This window comes from Eublepharis macularius, chromosome 5 (assembly GCF_028583425.1).
Source record: "Eublepharis macularius isolate TG4126 chromosome 5, MPM_Emac_v1.0, whole genome shotgun sequence".
In the NCBI taxonomy this organism is placed as follows: Eukaryota; Metazoa; Chordata; class Lepidosauria; order Squamata; family Eublepharidae; genus Eublepharis; species Eublepharis macularius.
The window spans coordinates 172,160,318-172,181,053 of NC_072794.1; the positions used below are offsets into that span (position 1 = coordinate 172,160,318).

At 46.0% G+C, this 20,736-nt stretch overlaps 1 protein-coding gene across 1 annotated transcript; it reads left to right on the top strand.

Moving 5' to 3' along the window:
- MAPRE1 (microtubule associated protein RP/EB family member 1) lies at nucleotides 1-18,024 on the top strand. Its single transcript, XM_054981360.1, has 7 exons — nucleotides 1-89; nucleotides 2,148-2,271; nucleotides 4,701-4,846; nucleotides 7,497-7,704; nucleotides 8,593-8,711; nucleotides 12,638-12,790; nucleotides 14,970-18,024. The coding sequence occupies exons 2-7, from the start codon at nucleotides 2,151-2,153 to the stop codon at nucleotides 15,024-15,026; spliced, it is 804 nt and encodes a 267-aa protein (XP_054837335.1). The 5' UTR covers nucleotides 1-89; nucleotides 2,148-2,150; the 3' UTR covers nucleotides 15,027-18,024.
- Nucleotides 18,025-20,736: the final 2,712 nt, after the last annotated feature.

Below are 20,736 nucleotides of genomic sequence, written 5' to 3' on the forward strand. Positions count from 1 at the left end.
CTCCCCCCTCCTCCTAGCAGTGACGCCAGCGCGCCCGGCGTGCGCGTGACGTCAGATCCCGGGCGAGGCGGGCGGGGCCGGTTTGAACGGTAAGCGACTGAGGCGAGGTAACGGGCTGAGGGCGGCGGTTGGGCGGCCGTTGCAAGGGAGGCAGGCCGGGGCCGGCGGCGGGCGGGGAAGGGAGAAGGGCCGGCCCGCCGTCCCCAGTCTGGGCTCTGAGGGGGGCGAGGCGCGACACGGCGGGGGCCCCGCCCTTGCCTTCCTCTTTCCCTCCGGCCGGCCCCGGCGGCCAGGCCGCCCTCATTTGCATATGCTAATGAAGACCCTGGTGCGAGGAGGGGCCACGTGCCAGGAGGAGGAGGAGGAGGAAGGGCCGGCTTGGGGGGGGGGCGCGTCCCCGGCAGCCCCTCCGCCCGAGCCGGTCAGGGGGCCGCTGGGCCTGGAAGGGGCCGCCCGGGCGGCGCTTGGCGGCCAGGCGGGGGAGAGGCCGAGGGCTGGCCCCGGCTCCTGGCCGCCGGCATCCTCCGGACCCTGGGCGCGCGAGGCTCCGTGCCCGGGAGGCTGGGGCTGTCTTCCCGGCGTGGCCCTGACCCCGGCGCCGCATGGGCTCTGCAGCCGGAGGCGCGGAGGGGCTCCTGGTCTTGCAGCCGGAGGGGGCCGCGCCGGCTCCGCACGTGCACGGGGAGGCCCCGCTGGAACCCGCTTGCCGGGGAGGCCTCTGCGCCGCCCCCGCCCCCCCCCATGCCCTTGCTTGCTGCTGCTTGTAGAAGGAGCAGGTGGGGCGCAGTTTGGAAGGCAGCGGGCGCCTTTCGGAACGCGCAGCCCGGCTTGTCTTAAAATGTGATTTACAAAGAGAAAGCTGGGAGGGAGACCAAGGGTCATCTAGTCGAGCCTCCCTGCACGAGGCAGGAAATCCACAGCTGTCTCCCCCACCCCACGCACACACCTCCCCCAGTGACCCTCACTCTATGCCCAGAGGAAGGCAAAACATCTCCAGGATCCTTGGCCCGGGCAAATTCCTTCCTCATTCATTGCCATTCCCCATGGCATATAAGAAAGGGCCACGAGAACCTGGCACCAGCTCCCCTTTCCCTGATCTGTGTACGGGGCTGCATTGTTTCCTGTATAGCGAGCGTTGCCTTATTTACGTTTTACAGCCTCATTTAAAGAGCATATAAATCTTGGTCCAGTAGCGCCTTAAAGGCCAATCTTTAAATGTGAGTCAGACTTTGCTTGCTCTGAGGGCGCCTTGTCATGCTGATTAGGGTGAAAGTGCCCTATTGGGGCAAAAGGGGCTGCATTCTTACATCGACCCTCTTTCCTCTGTTTCCAGAATTTGTCTCTCAAGCTTTCTCTTATGCTCTGGTTGCATCTCCTGTTCTTTTCTTAATCTCTCCCTCAACTTAAGCATCTAGTGCTTGCAGAAAATGGAGAATGTAAGCACAACAAGGGAAAACAACATTGATGCTCAGCACTCCTTGTTGCCTTCATGCCTGGGCCTTCTGCAGTATTGCTCCTGTGCCTAGACTCCTTTCCCTGTCTTGGTTCTTCAGACCCCCATCTTGATGATCTGTGAGGACCCAGTACTCTAAGCCTTTTCCTCTGTACCTCAGCTTGTTTCTTCTGTCAGCTGACGCTTCCCTCTGCTCATTCCTGATTCTCTTCCTTCTAGAATCTCCTTTCTCTGTTCTTGTTGCGGCGATGCTTTCTGAGCACTGCGTTAAAAATGAGCAGAGACTTCTGTCCTTCATGATGAGGAAGTTCCTTGTGCCAGCTGTTGAATTAGTTTGGTTGTCTCACTCCTGTGAAGTGACTTGTCAAGTTCTATGTAGTATGTGTCCTGGTACAATAGGATGTGGCTTTTTGCAGTGTTTGGGGGAATTAGTGTAGCATCTGATTCCAGGGGTTTTGTGTGTGTGTGCGCGTGCGCGCGCGTGTGTATATATGGGCTCATCAGATTACTAGGGCACTTGGACTGCTGATAATGGCTAGACTGTTTCCAGTAAACTGACTCTCTTGAAAACATGGCCTGCATCCAACCCCTTGAGAGAGGCTTCTTGTTGATCATGGTGTGAAGACAGGGTGGGTGATGTTCATTTCACTTGCCACGGGGTAAATGAAATTTCTTCTCATTGAATTTTCTTCAGAAAATGGCAGTTAATGTGTATTCCACCTCGGTGACAAGCGATAACTTGAGTCGACATGACATGCTCGCCTGGATCAACGAGTCCCTCCAGTTGAATCTGACAAAGATAGAACAGCTCTGTTCAGGTAAGTGGAGAGCTGGGGGGCTGTTTATGAGTCAGGTGCATTTTTTTCATTCAAAGCACTCGCTGGAGATGAAGTATCAGGCTGCCACTGGGGAATTCTCTAGAGGGACAGTAGTTTGCTGGCTGTCTTCCACCTCTATATTTGAGGTTGGGAAGAAATTTCTATAGGTAGTAAAAAGTAGTATGTGGCACTAGCTTGTATGAACCCCATGCTTTCTTTTCAAACTTTTTCCTTTCTGTGCCTTGGTTGTAGGATACAGTGGCATAATCTAGTTTCGGATGGGAGATACTGAGTATTAAGCTAAATTCTCCTTCCATTTCTGGATTTCTGTAGTATGGGTGGACAAGCTGGTGGAAAGATAGCAAGCAGAATAATAATAATAACATTCGATTTATATACCTCCCTTCAGGACAACTTAATGCCCACTCAGAGCGGTTTACAAAGTATGTTGTTATTATCCCCACAACAAAACACTCTGTGAGGTGGGTGGGGCTGAGAGAGCTTCAAGTGGAGGAGTGGGGAATCAAACCCAGCTCTCCAGATAGAGTCCCATGCTCTTAACCACTATACCGAACTGTTGTAGGGCCCATATAGCTCTGTGCATGACCTGTAATGTGGGATGCCTGGGGGACTTTCTGAAGGAGATTTTCTGAGCTTTGCAAAAGATAAAACTTGGAGCTGCTTTTACACAACTTGTATTGGCTTTCTTTGGGTTGCCACCAGTCCAGCCTCAGGTGGTGGGGTCCTCTGGAATTGACTGCAGTAGTTGGGTTGGTGGGAGTAGAGTCCTTAACGTATAGGGGTGTGTAGTTTGGTCCAGAATTTGGGAGAAAAGCCAAATTTTTGTTGATCTGGTAAAATTCAACTTTTCCAGATCAAAATAGGCAATACTGAGTCAGATTTGGTTTTCATACTCAAGCCACTGAATTAATTCAGTAAACAAGGCCTGCCTGTTCCTTTGCTTTTCCCCCCGGGGGTGGGGAGGGGGCATAATTTCTCAACCGACCAAATTTGTGGGGAGCGTACTCCTGATTGTCCTCTCAAGTTTCAGGAAGATTCAACTCCGTGGGGAGCCAATTCTGTGGGCCTCCAGAGTAGGTTCTCTCAACTGTTTTCCATTATTCCCTATGGGGAAAACTATCTGAGGGTCCTCCAGAGGCAAACTGAAGCAAGGGACCGACCGCCTTGTGCTTGTAGCTGCGTGCTGCTTGATTCTGTCCTGGGGTGTCCGTACATTGCCTGAACCCAGTACCCGGCTGCTCTGAATGACACTGGCCGGGGAGGGGGGGAGATTCCATCATGATTCTCTTTGGTTCTGTTAGGATTTCTGTGGGATGAGCTCAGCCTGCGTTTGGGAATGTGCCTTGGCCATGGCAGACTTACCTCAGTGCGTTTCTGCAGTATGTGTGTGCGTGTGGGGGGGGGGGGTCAGCTTTGAATTTTTTCCCCATAATAGGAATAAATGGAGTGACTGGAGACCAGAATACCAAATCTGGATTTCCCAGGGGTGTTTTTTTTGGTGCACTCCCCTAGGAAGGTAAGGTGGCCCCAAGCTGTGCATCTTGAATTGGACCCAGTCCCCAGAAGCAAATTAGGAACCAGTGTACATAGAACAAGACTGAAGTGATAGGGCCCCTGTGACCCATTCTGCCTGGAATTCTGGCTGCAGCATTCTGTACCTGTTGTAGTTTCTAGATACTTTTCAAGGGCATTCCTTAATAGATCACAGTCAACTTTCTGCAAAGGCTTCACTTCGGCTGTCCCCTTGTTTTCTCTGGCTGACTTGATTGTGGATTTGACATAAGCCTATGGACAAAGGTGGAAACCTTGACATTGTCTTACTGAAAGTAACTGTTCCAGAGCAACTATCCAGCATCAAGACTGGACTTGCAGCCTCCGGCATTATGTGCTGAGCGCTGCATAAAGGCATGTGGACTCCTCTCTGCAGAGCACTTGAAAGTGTACAGACCACAGCATGTGGAAGGCAGCAGCATGTTTGGTGGCTGTGGTGTGGCTGTGCTAAATGAGGAAAGGGTGTGCGTGCTTGGGAGCGTTGTGCGTAGAGAGTCTGAATACTGGCAGGAGAAAGGTGGCAACAGTAAGGCTATGAAAAAGCCTCTCCCTTGGCCAAGGAAGGTAAGAGAAGACTTCCATGGCTTGACAGTGCTCGTCCAATGAGACATCAGTTGCCTGCCTGTCTGACTCTGGTTCTCAAAGGCTTCAGGGTTAGTAATTTTCATTTAACCTTGAGAGGGAAGGTGATACATTCTAGTGGACACATCCGCCACACGGCAATTCCACAGGCTCATTGAAATTTAGGTGTGGGGCTGGTTCTGTTCTGGTGATGCTGGCAATTCTCTAAGGAAACCTTTTATGCATTTCTTTGCCCCACAGTTGATTTTCACATGGATCTTTTATTCCCTTGGCAGGTGCTGCTTACTGTCAGTTCATGGATATGCTCTTCCCTGGTTCTGTAGCGCTCAAGAAAGTGAAATTTCAGGCAAAGTTGGAACATGAATACATTCAGAACTTCAAGGTTTTACAAGCAGGTTTTAAGCGAATGGGCGTTGATAAAGTAAGTTTCCGTTGCACGTGTGTTGTTTAATTCATTCTTCAGATTGCCTGTCTTTTTGTGGAATTTGTCGTCGGTGCTGCTGTATCTTAAATCCTTAACCTGTCTGTCTCTGGCTGCCTGCTTGTCATCCTTAAACATAAAAGAGAAACCATGTTTGAGATGACTCACAGCTTATCCCCAGGCACGCACAGTATACAGGGATATGTACTTAGTCAGCCGGCAACGCGGAGGCCCAGAAAGCTTCAGCAGTGCAGGCAAGCCTTGCTCGCCTGCCTTGCCCCCCCAAATTAAGTAGCGGTGGACAGGCCTTGCTCATGTGCTCTGCCCCCCAAAACTGTAATCCGGGGGGAGGGGGTCGAGTGGTGGTGGGCAAGCCTTGCTCGCCTGCTCTGCCCACCAAACTGTGATCCTGGGGGCAGGATTGGGCGGTGGCAGGCAAGCCTCGCTCACCCCCCCCAAGCTGCAATGGGGGGGCAGGAGGGTACAGAGATGGGTATGCCACCCTACCTTCCTCCCCCTGCCCCGGATCAGGGCGCTGGGACGAGGGTAATGCCCGGACCTGCCTCCCTACCCTCCTCCAGATCAGGGCACTGGGGAAGGAGCAGTGCTCAGCCCCACCTCATTGCCCTCCTCCCCCCAGACTGGGACCCTGGGGAGGGGGCAGTGCCCATCCCTGCTGCCCTGCCCTCCTCCCCCTGATTCTGATGGGGCACTGGCGAGTGGGCAATGGCCTGCCCGGCCCGCTTGCCCTTTCTAGAGCCCATTGTATTTTTTGCTACAACGGGCTTTGCTGCTAGTCAGCTAATACTTCCAAACTACAAGGTGGTTACGCTACAGTTCTGTTAACTACAAAAAGTTTTTGCAAAACTTAAACTGGTGTGTTTTTCTGGTAAAAACTGGAGGCTACGTTTTTATTTTTATATCAGTTTAGCTAGTATGCTGCGCATGTGGGGCCTCTGAGGTTGTTCTCACTAATTCTAAAACCATTAAAAACAATTTTTAATCTAAACAATTTAAAACAGTTAAAAATGGGAAGCGTACTTTCTTATTTATGTAAATGTTAATAGCCAGCTTTTCCCACAGTGGGAACCCAGAATGGCTTACTTCATTCTTCCCTTCTCTTTTTTATCCTCACAACAACAGCCCTGTGAGGTAGGCTAGACTAAGTATGTATGATTAGCCCAAGATCACATTGCAAGCTTTTGTAGCAAAGCGAGGATTCAAACCTTTGTCTCTCAGATTCTAGTCCTGTACTCTAATCTCTACACCATGCTGGTGTAAAATGACAGGAAAATGATGTTATTTAGTCCAAACGCTTTTCAGAACTGAAACTGAGACTGTTTAGATTCATGTTTCATTTGAAACCAGGTTATGTTTAAGTAATGTTTAATACCTGAAAATGTAGAGTATTAAAAATCTGATTTTTTTAAAATGACGTGTCCATCCTAGAGGTGCAAAGAGAAGAAACAGAAATTGTTGGGGGGAAAACAGAATTAGAGAGTAGTAACAGGTGTTGCCCATTTCTGCAGAGTGAGGGGCAAGACGAATCTTTTCTCTTAGCTCCAGTTGGTGATCCTGTTTTCCCAAAACTATTGTATATGTGCTGTGGGTTGAATATCTGGGTCTGTGGGGTAAAGACCAGCCTGTACAAACATGCAGGCTCCCCTTCTAGTGGCTGTTAGTGCTTGTCTTTAAAGCAAAACAGTGGAGAAACTTGGAAGTTCAAACTTGCACTGTGATTTCACCTGTCCATTAAGCCCTGTAAGGATGAGGTGGTCCTGGCCAGAATGAAGTGATCCTGGCATTTACTGTTCTGAAGATTGCCTGGCAGCGTTTACTGATAGAAAAGAGCAAGAAATCATTAGCGCCTATAAGACTAACAAAGTTTGTGGTAGGGTTTGAGCTTTCATGAGTCACAGCTCCCGTCTTGATCTATCTCCCAATATTTACTGAAAAGAGTTAGTCTGGGCCTTGCAGTATCTTTTTAGCATTTAAATGCATCCTGCTTTGCCTGTCTTACTTTAATGCCTTACAAGACTCACTGGAAAATAGAATAATGCTAGGAAAAGTTGAAGACAGTAGTAAAAGAGGAAGACCCAACATGAGATGGATTGACTTAATAAAAAGAAAGCCACAGACTTCAGGTTGCAAGACGTGAGCAAGACTGTTAATGATAGGACTGCTTTGGAGGTAATTGATTCACAGGTGGGAAGCAGCTTGATGACATGTAACACACAAGTGTTTTAATATCTTTTATGGAAACACTGAAATTTGTTATTTTTAAAGTGAGGTCATCCATTTCTGTGCTTTTTGTGGCCCTAAGAGTTGGCTTGATTTAATGCCTGGAAAATAGTTTGTTGAGGTGGTATTTACTGGCTTCTTTAGTTGTAATGTTATTTTGAAATCCTTGTTCTTTGTAGGTCCTCCACAGACTATTGTAATATAATCTCGCTTCCTCTGTATCATGGATTGTGATCTTACTACCAGTTCTAGCTTTTGTATACATCTAATTTCTGTCTTAAGTTTCTGGAGAAATCCCTTTTGGGGATTGAGCAGAAGAATTCTGTGTAATCCCCTTGGAGCCAACTGCTTTCAGTCTCAAATTAAAAGACTTTTTCTCTTTTTAAACACTTATTTTTTTTTCCCTCAGATAATCCCTGTGGACAAACTAGTAAAAGGAAAATTCCAGGATAATTTTGAATTTGTTCAATGGTTTAAAAAATTCTTTGATGCAAACTACGATGGGAAGGACTACGACCCCGTGGCAGCTCGGCAAGGCCAGGAAACGGCAGTCGCACCAGCTTTTGTTGCGCCGGTGCTTAACAAACCCAAGAAGAATCTGGGCCCTGGAGGCACAGGTACGTTGGGTTTTTTATCGGTTGCACTCCAGCACCCTTGGAAGTTAGTTCTACATTTCAGGTCATTTATAGCCTGAATCTCTAGTGACCCTGAGCAGGCAAAGGAGCCACATGGACCCACATCCTCTGGCTACTTGATCAGAAGTCCGTCAGTCGCCACTAGGGACCTTCCATGGTGTATGGCAGCTGAAAGCTGATGTATGTCTCGCAGATTCTGGCACCGGCCAAAGATGCGGGAGTAAATATTTTGTTTGGGTGTTGCTGTACAAACTGCCCACTTCCAGAGCTTTAGGTCAGTGAGATGGTGGTGTTTGCGCAGTGGGTGAACATGTGTGCTCATGCGGTTGCAGTTATGCAGTTCTCTTGTTTACTGGTCTGTGGAAATCCAAGCTGCTGCTCAACACTGCTGTTTCCTATGTTTCACAAGGACTGTTAACTAGCAGGAAATGCCACACAACAAGTTTGTGACTGCTTTTTACTCCTGTTCCTCAGCAGAGAGGTGGGGTGAGGGAAGTGTTGGGTGGTGTGTCAGGCGGGGCCAGGAGCTTCTATTCTGGTAATATACAAGGGATCTGGGGCTAGCATGTAACAGCTAGAGCTGCTCTACCTTTTGTAGGCAACAGTTGCGTGGGAGCGTCAGAACGGAAGGCTGCAAGTGTAAACTCCACTGGTTCCTTAAAGAAAACAGCTGCGATTGGTACTAAAGCACCTTTTGGGGAGAAGGCATTGCATAACGGTTCTTTGGTCTCTGACGGGGACTTTCCTGCTGAGCACACAGGGCCCCACAATTCGGGTGCAATTCTCTTCACTTGGCTGATACATGCCATGAGCACTGGGTTCTGGATATCTCCTGCTTGAGACCGCAACTAATATACTTCTGTGTTTCAGCTCCTACAAGGCCCATGGTGGCACAGAGGACAACAGTGGCTAATAAAACTGCACCTGGAATTGTTAAAAAGGCACCAGGAGGGATTGGGGAAGAGGAATCCGCTGAACTAATCCAGCAGGTGTGTTTCTGATTGGACCGAACAGATGGTTTGATTTTCTTTTTCTCCCTCAGTTTAAGAGCTGGTACAGAGTACCGCAAAATAAAGCACTGATCATCTGGGAGCCTTCCATACTGGTCATCTTTTTGCAAAGAATTGAATTTTGGGGTGGTACTAACAGAGATATTTTCTGTAATTATATATTATCTATGGTCTTATATCATGTCAAGATGATGATTTATGATGATTATCTTAAAGTGTTTTGTATTCTGTTTTATCTCAGGTTATGTATCACCAGGGCTTTTTTTCAGCAGGAAAGTGGTGGAACGGAGTTCCGGCACCTCCTGAAAATGGTCACATGGCCGGTGGGCGCCCCCCCCCCCCCCGATCTCCAGACAGGGGAGTTTGGATTGCCCTCCGCGCTAAACTCCCCTCTGTCTGGAGATCAGGGGGAGGGGCCACTGGCCATGTGACCATTTTTGCCAAGGGCAATTTAAACTTTAAAAAACTCCCCCCTTGTTCCAGCTGACCCAAAGTGACGTCATTGTGTGGTCCTGAGTTCCGCCACTGAGTTCCATTGCCTCTTTTCCCAGGAAAAAACCCCCTGTGTATCACTGTATGTTTTAAATTGTGGATATGTTTGCCATAAGCCTATGAGTTTGAGACCTCTGGTCAAATGGGCTAATAAAGGAAAGGTACTATAAGAGCAGCAGGTCCCAAAGAGGTTAGAGAAGGGGCTGTGAATGGCTGCTTAGCGCAGGTCACCCTGGGCAAGTCAAATGAAGCCGTTACAGTGACCCCTCCAGAAATATGGGTCCTAAGGCACACGGAAAAACAATTAGTTATCAATCATATATTACATATACATAATCATTCTTTTAATATCGCATATCACAATATTGCAGCCAATTAGGACCCATATTTCTGGAAGTGTTACATCGGGAAAAGCCAGGTTTTTTACGATTGATTACAGTGACCCCGCCTGGTTCCGTCCTGTAAATGGTACCCAATTAAAGTGGAGTTGGGCAAGAGGGGAAAGGGCTCCATAACTTGTAAGCGAAGAGTTGGGCAGAAAGTTGCACACGGTTAGGGGTTTTAGTATAAGTGAGAGGACAGTTACAGCATTTAATGATTGAATAAAGCATCGTCATGACACAGTGCGTTGGTAAAGGGTGGGGTGGAAAAGTGACTGTTTCCCTTCAGGAGGATGCATTTCATCCTCTACTGGGTCGGCGCTCAGTTGGCAGAACACTTAATGAATTCAGCTGTCTGTGCTGTTCATGGAGCTGGTTGGGTGTAGTGGTTACATTTTAATACACTCATATTAAAATGTATTATGCATTTTATGTTAAAATAGCAAAATAGGTTTGTGTTTGATAGGAAAGTTTTGCATACATTTAATCCCTTCCCCCAAGCTTGTTTTTCTAGGAGCGCCCCCTCCCTTCCATTTTCACCCATGGCTTCAGAACTTCCAGAAACTGGATCCCGAGTACTTGCTTCTTGGTCATGTTCTTGCTTTTGCCTTCACTTGGCATGAGTTGCCTCTTTTGCTTTTTGAAGGCAGAAGCAGTAGACAGATACTTAAGTCAGTCAGTTGAAGCCTAGATTTATCACCTGTCTCTTAGCTGATCTGTCAGTTACGGTTATAGTTACAGTTGAGCTTTACATGTTAATATTAGTAGATATCTTCCTATAATATGGAAACAAGTGTGAGGATCTTGTTAATACTGCTACTCATGGGTAGAAAAAAATTCAGTTCAGTAATGTGACAGATGAAGTCCAATTTTAGGTCAGTGTAAGGTGATACACACGGGAACAGAAAAATTCTACTTTGAATATATATGCCGATGGAGTCTGAACTGGTCAAGACTGAGAAGGAAAGAGGTCTTAGGGTTGTAGTGGATAGAAGTGGTGAGAAGGGCTGACTCCAGGGTATTTTCTGCATGCATGCCGACACCGAGTTTTCTGGGTATTGGGTCTGCTTTGGGCCGCGTTTAATTCCATGCTTGAGGGAGTCAAACCGAAGTGGGATCTGTTTATTTTTTCTGCACTTGAAAAATGCCCTGTTCCTGCTGCAGGCTTTCTCTTTCATCAGCTGATTGGCTGAGGGCTTGTCAGTTGAGTCAGCTGATTGGCTGAGAAAAGGTGAGCTTCCTCAGTTGATCATCTGAGGAAACTTGCAAAGTTTTTTCCATGTGCCAATGTTGCAACCTTGTTTTTAAATAATTAAAGAAGGACTTGCTTCTTATTACCAATTAGTTCTGCAGTATGTACGCACAACACACTTTACTCCATTTTGAAATTTATCTTAGCCTTATTGCAGCTGATAGGCTTAGGAAACTTGCAAGGTTTTCTTAATGTATTAACATTTCAATGTTGTTTACATTTTTTTAAAAAGAGAAACTGGCTTGGTTGCAGTTCAACAAATCAGGATGCAGGGAGATAAACGGGGCGGTGAAAGAAGAGTTAGAGCCAAACCTCACAATGAAGAAAGCATTTTGCACTTCAAAAAAAATCCTGGTTTGACTTTGCTGGGGGAAAAAAACCAGGGTATATGCGCAGGGAGAAAAACCATGGAAACCCCAGGAAAGTCCACTCCGCAGCTGATGCTGTCTTTCACCGTGCAGAATGCAAAAAAGAACCTGGGAAGCCGTTCAGAGACTGAATTAGGGCATTTTGACCATGTGTGCCGAACTCTGGAGAGAAATTGATGCAGTGTGGGGTTAGAACTGATGAAAAATCCCAGTGTGGAGAAGACCCATGTTAGGAATTGTTAGGGAAAAGGGATTGAAAATTAAAATCACCAATATTGTAATGCCCTTGTATATATCTATGGGCATGGCCGCATTTGGAAAACTGATACAGAGGAATTAGCCGTGATAGTCTGTAGTAGCAAAATAGAAAAGAGTCCAGTAGCACCTTTAAGACTAACCAACTTTTCTGTAGCATAAGCTTTCGAGAAACACACCTCTCTTCGTCAGAGAACTGTGGTTCTCAAAAGCTTATGCTACAGTAAAGTTGGTTAGTCTTAAAGGTGCTACTGGGCTCTTTACTATTGGGAATTCTGTGAGCAGTTCTGGTTGCCATATCTCAAATAGGCTATTGCAGAGCTGGAGAAAGTGTAGAAGAGGGCAACCAAAATGATTAAGGTATGGGAGTTCCTGTCCTATGAAAAAAGGCTAAAAAAAAATATCTGGTGCTTGTAAGTTTAGACCAGAAAAGAAGTGCGGGGGGAATATGATAGAGAGTTTTATAGTCTTATGCATAGGGTAGAGAGAGTGGGCAGAACTTTCTCCCTCTCTTACTATACTAGAGCTCAGGGGCATCCAGTGAAGTTGATGGGCTGTCGATCCAGGACAGATGAAAGGAAGTACAACTTTAGTCAGTTTAAATTAAATTGTGTAATTTGCTGCCAGAGGAAGTAGTGATGGCCATCCGCAAGGGTTCATCAGTGGCAACTAGTCATGGTGATGAAAGGGAACCGCCATGTTTAGAGGCAGAAGCCTTTGAGTCCCATGGCTTTGGGAGGTGGCGTCAGTGGAAGGCCGCTCTGTGCCCTGTTAGTTGGCGGCTAGTTGGCCACGGAATGGAGCAGGATCCTGGATTAGATGGATCACTGTTTTTTATGTTCTCTATATAAATAACAAACCTGACCTTAAATAGCCTCAAAATAAACTGATTTGGTCTTAAACATTTAATCAACTAAAAACGTGATTCATTTTCAGTGGTAGATTGAAGTTTGCATGTCTCTTTTTGGTGCAGGGGAAAAAGTCTTAACTTTAGGAAAGGGGGGACCTGATGTGCATTTTGGTACTTGTTTGCCACTTGTTCAAATATGCATCCAGAATTTAGTGGGAATAAAAAGGGCTTTGATTAATTTGAGTACTCTTGTGTTTCTGGGGTTTTCTCTATGTGGAAAAATACTGTAATCAGTTCTTTCTTGGCAGATCAATGTACTAAAATTGACCGTTGAAGACTTGGAGAAGGAAAGGGACTTCTACTTTGGAAAACTGAGGAACATAGAGCTGATTTGCCAGGAGAATGAAGGGGAAAGTGACCCAGTTCTGCAGAGGATTGTGGAGATTCTTTATGCTACAGATGTAAGTCTGTTTCCGTATGTAATTAACGAATGCACTCTCGGCTTTTGACTCGGGCACTGAAGTTGATGCATGCTCTCACATCTGTAGCAGGGATGCAGTCTTGCACATGTCCCGGTAAAATGTATAGGAGGTGTGTACGAGCACTTTGATGGCTCTTGCATGGTTTCAGGGGGCTCATGCTGGTATTGTTGCAAAGGGATTGCTAACCTCTAGCCTCCAAAATTCAGGGGCAGGTAAGATTTCTGGCGGGACATAAAGAGCAGCTGCTGCTTGCAAACTCAGTTAAGAGCCTAGAGTATGATAGAGTTAAGAGCCATGGGGTTATACTGGATCCAGTGTTATTACTAGTAAAACAAGTCAAGGTAGTGGCAAAAAATGCTTTCTACAACCTCACTCTGGCCTGGAAGATGGTTTCTTGTCTTGACACGGCTGACCTGGCCACTTGGATCCATGCTATGGTAACATCAAGACTTGACCATTGTAATGCTCTATACACAAGTCTCCCATCTAAGCTAACTAGGAGGCTCCAATTGGTGCAAAATGCTGCAGCTCAACTGTTAGCAGAAGCGAGCAGGAGCATGAACATCACTCCCATCCTAGACTCTCTCCATTGGCTACCTATCAGTTACTGTGCTCAGTTCAAGGTATTAATTATGACATACAAAGTTCTTCATGGCTTTGGTCCAGCATACCTACGGGACAGCCTCCCTCCCTATGTTCCCCCACGGCAGCACATGGGTGAAGTCAACAGCAGCCTGTACACGGGCTTTCTCTGTGGTGGCCCCTATCCTGTGAAACGGCCTGCCTGAGGAAGTCAGAAGAGCCCCCACTCTCCTGGCTTTTCGTAAACGATGCAAAACCGAACTATTCAAAAAGGCTTTTTACTCAAATGGGAGGGCTGCATTGTAGGGAGGGGGTCTCAGGTGCTTCACTAACAAGTTGGGGATCACAGACTTCATCACCATTTTTGCCTCATATATTAGCTGCTGCTTTAAATATGTACTCCTGTGTACAACCATTGCTCCATGCTGTCTAATGTTAGTCCTAGAATTGATTACGTTTTGCTTCAGTATCTCTGCTATGTCTTGGATCCTTGCTAATGCTATGTCTTTAAACTTGTATCTGTTTACCTTATGGTATTGTATTGAAATGTACTTACTTGATACTGATTGTATTTAACCTCATACTGTGTAATCCGCCTTGAGTCTCAGTGAGAAAGGTGGACTGTAAATGACGTGAATAATAAATAAATTAAGTCTATGGTTCCTAACTCATTAGCAAAGCATCTTCCCTACAATACAGCCCTCACATGTCTTTTAAACTTGTATCTATTTACCCTACGGCATTGTTTATGGAAATGTCCTTGATACAGTACTGAAATGTACTTGATACTGATTGTACTAATCCCATACTGTGTAATCTGCTTTGAGTCTCTGTGAGAAAGGCGGTCTATAAATAAATTTAAGTCTCCCCCCCCCTTTTAAAACAAACTCCTTTGCATAGATGTGCACTGAGTGATAGCAGGTAAGGGGGCAGGTGAGATTGTACACAGAGTTCTGCCCTGTAAGATCTATGAGCAGAGCTTGCGGAGTGGGACTTCCCTGCCTCCCTGCTTACTGAGGACCTCCCTCCCTGATTTTAGTGAGGAGACCATCATGAATAGAATAGGGGGAAATGGGGATCCGTAGTGCATGCGTGCAGGGAGGATCCTTTGAACATCTCCCTTTTTGCAAGCTCATGAACAAGTCATAGTTTGTAGTTATGTCCTGACAAGCCATGTTGGATTGGAGAGGATTTAAGGTTGATGTTGGAGGCAAATGGTTAACTGATCTTCATGGGTGTTTGAGCAGTGGTTGTGTTTGTGAATATGTGTGGTGCTGTCTGTGCATATTACCTGAGCATCAGGTCTTGGGCAGTTGTCTTAACATGGGGTTAGGTGGTGTGGTTTGAAATGCTTTACTAAAAAGGGGGAGCAGTTTACAGTACTGTCCTTTAAACAGTACGGAAATGGACCCCTTTTCTTGAAGTATTTAGGGTAGTGTGCAGTAAACCATTCTGTGCGGTGTGGCTTGAACACATCTTGAAATGGTGTGTGAGACTTGGTCTCTGTGATGGGGAAGGGAGCATGATGTCCTGCACTTGTAATACAGCCGTCTGTCTCTCTCCTCTTCCTTTTCAGGAAGGCTTTGTGATACCAGACGAAGGAGCACCACAAGAGGAGCAAGAAGAGTATTAACAGTCCACCTACTGTACCAGCAGAGCAGCAGCAGAATTCAGAAATCAGAATTATTTGCCCCAATCATGTGCTTATCTGTAAACTACTCCATTTTATTCTTAGGACTCACTGGTTTCTTTTCCTAAGTAAAAAGTACCTCTTTCAAGTGCACTTTGAGTAAGTTTTCTACTTTCCCCCCTTCCAATGGGTTTTATTTGAGAGCTCTTTTCTCGGTTCTGTAGCAGAGCAGTATTAACATCTAGTGGTGTAATTTGGAAGCAAGAGGTTGACTATTTGGAGTCTGCAGAGTTGCTTGGTTGCTGGTGAGGCACTGATTTGTGGAGAGTTTGCTGTACTGTGTTGTGCTTTGGGGGGCGGTGGGAGTATGTAGCAAAAAGACTTCAGGAATGATTTTGTTTTTGCAGGAAGGTTGAGCAAATATGAAACTTTTTTTCTGCTATGAAAAAAGATGCCTTAAGGGGGCTGAAAATGTGCTTCCAGATGCCAAATTATATGATGGGAGGTTTTATGTGCTCTACAGTGGGGTGAGAGCACGTGGCATTCTTGTTTTGGAAGGACAGCAGGATTGGAGCCTGGTGGCACCTTTGGGAGTCGGAGCTCCCTTCTTCAGACTCTTGGCCTCTTGTGTGAGGAGGGCAAAGGGGGCCCATTAGAACAGCCTCGTCCACCATCGCCGGCTTTCAGAGTGGGAAGGCCTTACTGCCCCGACCCCCAGACTACAGTGGGGTTGACTCAGGCACATGAAAGCCTGTTTGGCTGTGCCGAGCCTGTGGGGAATGAGTCTGTCAGGTAGGTGGACTGCATCTTCCAAAGCAACAAGGCTGACATTTTGAACCTCTGCCTGGTTCACTTGCTTACATCTGTGCTGCCCCTGTCCCTCTCCTGCTTTTGTGTCTCTGGTCCACTGAATTCTGCGGGTCCTTCTGTTTCCCCTCTGCGCCCCCCCCCCCCTCTTCTCCAGACTTGCTGACTAAACTCCAGTGGATCTGATAGTTGGTTTGCAGTTTGGCACTGAAACCAGTCGTGATCTGCTAGTTGGGCCCCTGTTGTGCATGTCCTTGTTGAGTCTAGTCCTCCACGTGTAGCCTTCGCCAGGACTCCAGATCAGTAGTGGGGGACGGGGGAAGAATTGGTGCGTATTAAATAGGAATGCTGATGTTGCAAACAATATACAGTGCGCAGATAAATTTAATAACAGTATTTCATGCTTGTCCCGGTCCCTTTTGTGCAAGAGCAGCCCCCCCCCCCCCCCCCGCGATTGCTGCTTTTGGGGAGCGTCTCTTTTGAGATGTTTGCTCCCAGCTGCAGCTAAGACTGAGCCTTAGAGCTTGGTGTGTTTTTGTTCATTTGCTTCTGGTGGTTGTGTTCTAAATGTGAGTAGAAAGCAGAGCATTTTCTGGTGACTGTTGTGTAGTGCATGAACCCCAAGGAAAGTTCAGAGGAAGACCTAAAAAAAAAAAATGCCAAAAAACCACAAGCCATTACTTCAAACATCAGAGGTGCTATTTCTCTTGTGGCCTTCTAGATACTTGTTGTCCTAAACTCTATTCCACTCACTCCTCTTGACAGGGTTTTTTCTACTTTTAAACAGTTTCTAAATAAAGTTCTGTTTCAAGAATGTGATGTCTGCTGGCGTGTCGTATTCTTGTGGGGTTGGTTCTAGGTGCGACTTGTAATATCTGGTGCTCTTTCAACAAGAAATCTTGCGGCTTTCGCCTTGTTGCTCCAAATCACTGCAGTGTTCTTACTGCGCTGATCTTTTGGCCTCGTCTGGGGTATATTTTGTAGGGGAAAGGAGGAGCCCCGGTAATGGAGCTGAATTACGGCAAAACCTGTTGGTGGCTGTGTCTGTGTCTGTGGTACCTTGCATCTCCCAAGCGCCAGGTCACTAGTCACTTGAGTAGCTGATCCCTGGCAGTGTGGCTGTCTATCATCAGGGTCTCTGACGGGGAGCCTTGTCTTTAATTTGCGAGTGCCCGCAGAACCAAACAAATGTGAAACGGAGGGCACCTTGTGCTGCAAGTTGAGAATGTTGAATTATAAGCTTCCCAAAGTATGCTCAGGTACTAACAGGTGTTGGTAGAATAATGGTCAAGTTCCCAAGTGTGTTCTCCCACTTGGTTTTTCTTAGAGCCTTAAAATGGCACAAAGTTGTTTTTGCTGCTACTTGGCATGAGATGAAATTTGGTCACTTCTCAACTTCAGCACAGATTTGAGTCCAGTAGCACCTTAAAAGACTAACAAGATTTCAAGTCAAAACTCCATCAGATACCACCTTGGGCACAGTTCTTCCTGCAACCTTGAAGGAAAACGTAGTAGTGGCTGGATTGAGCCTCTGAGGTTGAGATGCTCTAGCTGGCTTCTGGGGTGTGGCAGGCTTACCTAGGAAGAGGGGGAGTGGCATGTGGAACAAATTAGCTGGTGGAGTGAGAAACGAGAGCAGCAAGAAGGGCTGCTGTAGTCCTCAGAGTTTGGCTTCCTTTTTGACTGTCTTAAACAACTGTTGGTAATGCGTGTCGGATCTGCACTGGCACAAACAAGTCTTCCAAGTAGCATCATCATTTGTAGAACTACCCCCAGGCCAGAGGAGTCGCTCTCTAGAGCTAAGTTTGCCAGGTGTCCTGAGAAATAAGCAAAGCCTTCATGTTTTAATTTCTAGACCAAGAATCACCCTAGTTTGCCTTCCCAAAGGATGGTCGGGACCTGCTGCCCTGGTACAGTACTTGCTGTGAAGTGCTCTACTGCTGAGAGGATTCCTTTCAGTTGAAAAACAACTTTTCTTAGTCTTAGCATTTTTTTAGCTATCTGGAAGGCAAACTCAACAGAACAACCCAAAACAAGAGACAAACTTTTCTGTACCCAACAGCATATGTCTGTCTTGCAAGAAATCTTGCAGCGGATTTTTTTAAAGCTCTGTTCAGTCTTGTCAATCTTCTGGCTTGATTCTTACTGTAACTGTTGAAAGACTTCACAATAAAAGTACAAGAATTTCTGTTACAATCATGTCTCCAAAGCATTGTGATTTCTCTGGCGAGATAAAAGATTTGTATGCAAACTACTAATGTTCAAAGTCACTTGTGGGTTGTTGCATTTGTCACGCTGAAGCAAGTTGCCTGCTTCCCGTTCAAGAATGGAGACAATTGGATTGGCGCTGAAACCTATTCTTAGGGCAGAAAGCATACTGTGGCCCAGAAGATGAGAACGTAAGCCAGTCTTCCTTGCCAATGTCCTGCCAGTGAGCCCAAACAAAGGCTGCATTTCTAGAAATGTTACTTATGAGTAAGACCACTGAATGCAGTGGGGCTGGATTCATAAGTACTTGTATAGGGTTGGATTGTAATCTTTGAACACATGAAACTGACTCGGAAGCCAAGCTATAAGAGGCTTCGAGGGAGTCGCAATGTTAGCTGGGAAACTGAATTTTAAGAGGTCGGAAGGCTTTGTCAATTTCCCATCTCTATAGAGCCAGGGAGATCTCTGCTCAGAGGGTTTATTAATTTCCTTTTTGTCTCTGGAAGGCTCTGGCAGTTTCACGTCCCCTTTTAAGAGGCAAAAAAGAGATAAAGCTGAGCAGTGATCTCCCTGGCTCTGTAGAGAGGGGAAATTGACAAAGCCTTTAAAACTCAGCTTCCTGGCTAACATTGCGACTCCATTCATGTGCTACTCCTCATGTGATTCATCTCTTGTGGCTTAGCTCTTACACTGAATCTTGACTTTGATGGAGCGCATGTCCTATTGCTTACTCAAATGCATCAGTTCTCTGGAGTCTCAGGCAGAAAAGGGTCTTCCATATCCCTTATTACTTAATTCTTGTATGTCGCAAAGCTGGGAATTGAACCTGGCACTTTTTTGCAGCCAAACCCGGTGTTGTACCACTAAGTCATAGCCCCTCTCCAGCAATTACTTATTAAATAACTGGAAGTATTCTCTCCATGCTGATTTATGGCTCTGGGCTACCAGGTGATAAAACAGTTTGTTTGGCATGAACCTCATTCAGCCTGTAAATAAATCTTTGACAAACTGGAGGTGGCTTTGTGCAACATGCTCAATCCTTGTTTTAGCTGAATTAGTTGCAACTGCACATAATACTTTTTTCAAGGCTTGGCACACAACATGGGATGTTTTTGTTCCTTGGGACTTAATATTTTCAGAATTGGTGCCTAAAGCCAGTCTCTATTAGACTGAAACTGGTAGTTCACTCTCCTGAATGGTCCCTGGGAATTGTAATTGCCTTTGAGAGAGAGTTAAGTGTTCTCAGCCATAATGCCTAGAGCTCTTTAGGGAAATCCCTGGCAGTTAAAGAGGCCCATCTAGAGCTGGCCTGCTCCTAGACCAATCTGTTTTTTTGTCTGAGACGTTCACTGGCAGGTACAAAACCCATTGGCACTATTCTGCTAATTCTCAATATTGGGTGAGCCCCAACTATCGCCAAGGTGCCAGAAATGTACTTCAGATGTTGGTTTCATGGGAAATTTAGCTTCCATCTACCCCAGTGGCTAAGTTTCAAGAGTTTTCCTCCAGGTTGTGAACAGATACGGGAATGTTTCAAGAAGCTTTTTGGAATAAGAAAGTGAGGAACTCAGGAATGGTGAGTCTCTTAAGCAGAAGCCAGAGGGGAAGAGGCTTAAGAAGAGGACCATCTACGTTGGCAATTTGGTTAGAGTGCTTCAGTATCTTAACTGTTCCAGTAGCATACCACCTGGGGTACTTTGGAGTATAAAAGTAAGTAAAGGCACGGAACTTCGCTTCAGCGCGGAGACACATCGACTCAACTAGTAACTGAGTAGATGTCTCAGATTGGTAGCTATGTTGGATCTGCAGGATTTGAGTCCAGTGACACTTCAGAGATCAAGATTTTTGGGGTATATGCTTTCGAGAGTCAAAACTGTCATACCTGAAGAAGGGAGCGTTGGGTCTTGACAGCTGATCCCCTGAAAAACTTGCTGGTCTCTCAGGTGCCGCTGGGCTCAGTTGCTGCTGAGTAGATATCTTGCTTCTGTCCCGACTGCTGCATAGACTGCACAGTAGCTGGGAAATACTAGATTATTAAAAAGCTGGCCAAGATTGAAGTCCTGGGCACATGTGGAATGCAGGAGTGTTAAGCCATCTGGAAATACATGTATTGTCTTAAATCATGGCCCCCATATTGACAGGAGATCTAGACTCAAGAGTTTCTTACTCTCTGGCTCCCTTTCATAGTCTGCAAAATCTTAATGCACTCCCCTCTAGCAATATCCATTTATAGATTTTCTTGCATGTTTTGAAAGATTGTATGCAGCCGCACACCATTTCAATGAGATGAGAGAGAAAATTTTCCAATGTTACTTCTCCCATGGCAAATTTTCTGCCCCACAGCTGTGTATCTAGTCTGTTCAGAGTTGTCAGGGTTGTACTGTAAATAAGTTGTGTAAGATGGTTTCAACATGGGTTATTTTTTTATTTTTATAGAAGATACAAGCTTCATATAGAATAGATAAAAAATATAACCACAGTAGCAGGTCTACACATAAGCCGGCATCTCTAAAAGGTTTCCAAAGATCTAAAAAGTTGGACTTGTGAAGTAGCGAAGCAGTACTGGGGAGATATAATAGAAGTAATTAATGAGGTGTTACAAACCCAAATAAATAAGAACCCAGAACTGCTGCTACTAAACTTGGGAATGGAGAATGTTCCAGTGCAAAATAGAACATTGTTATTTTATATGATAGCT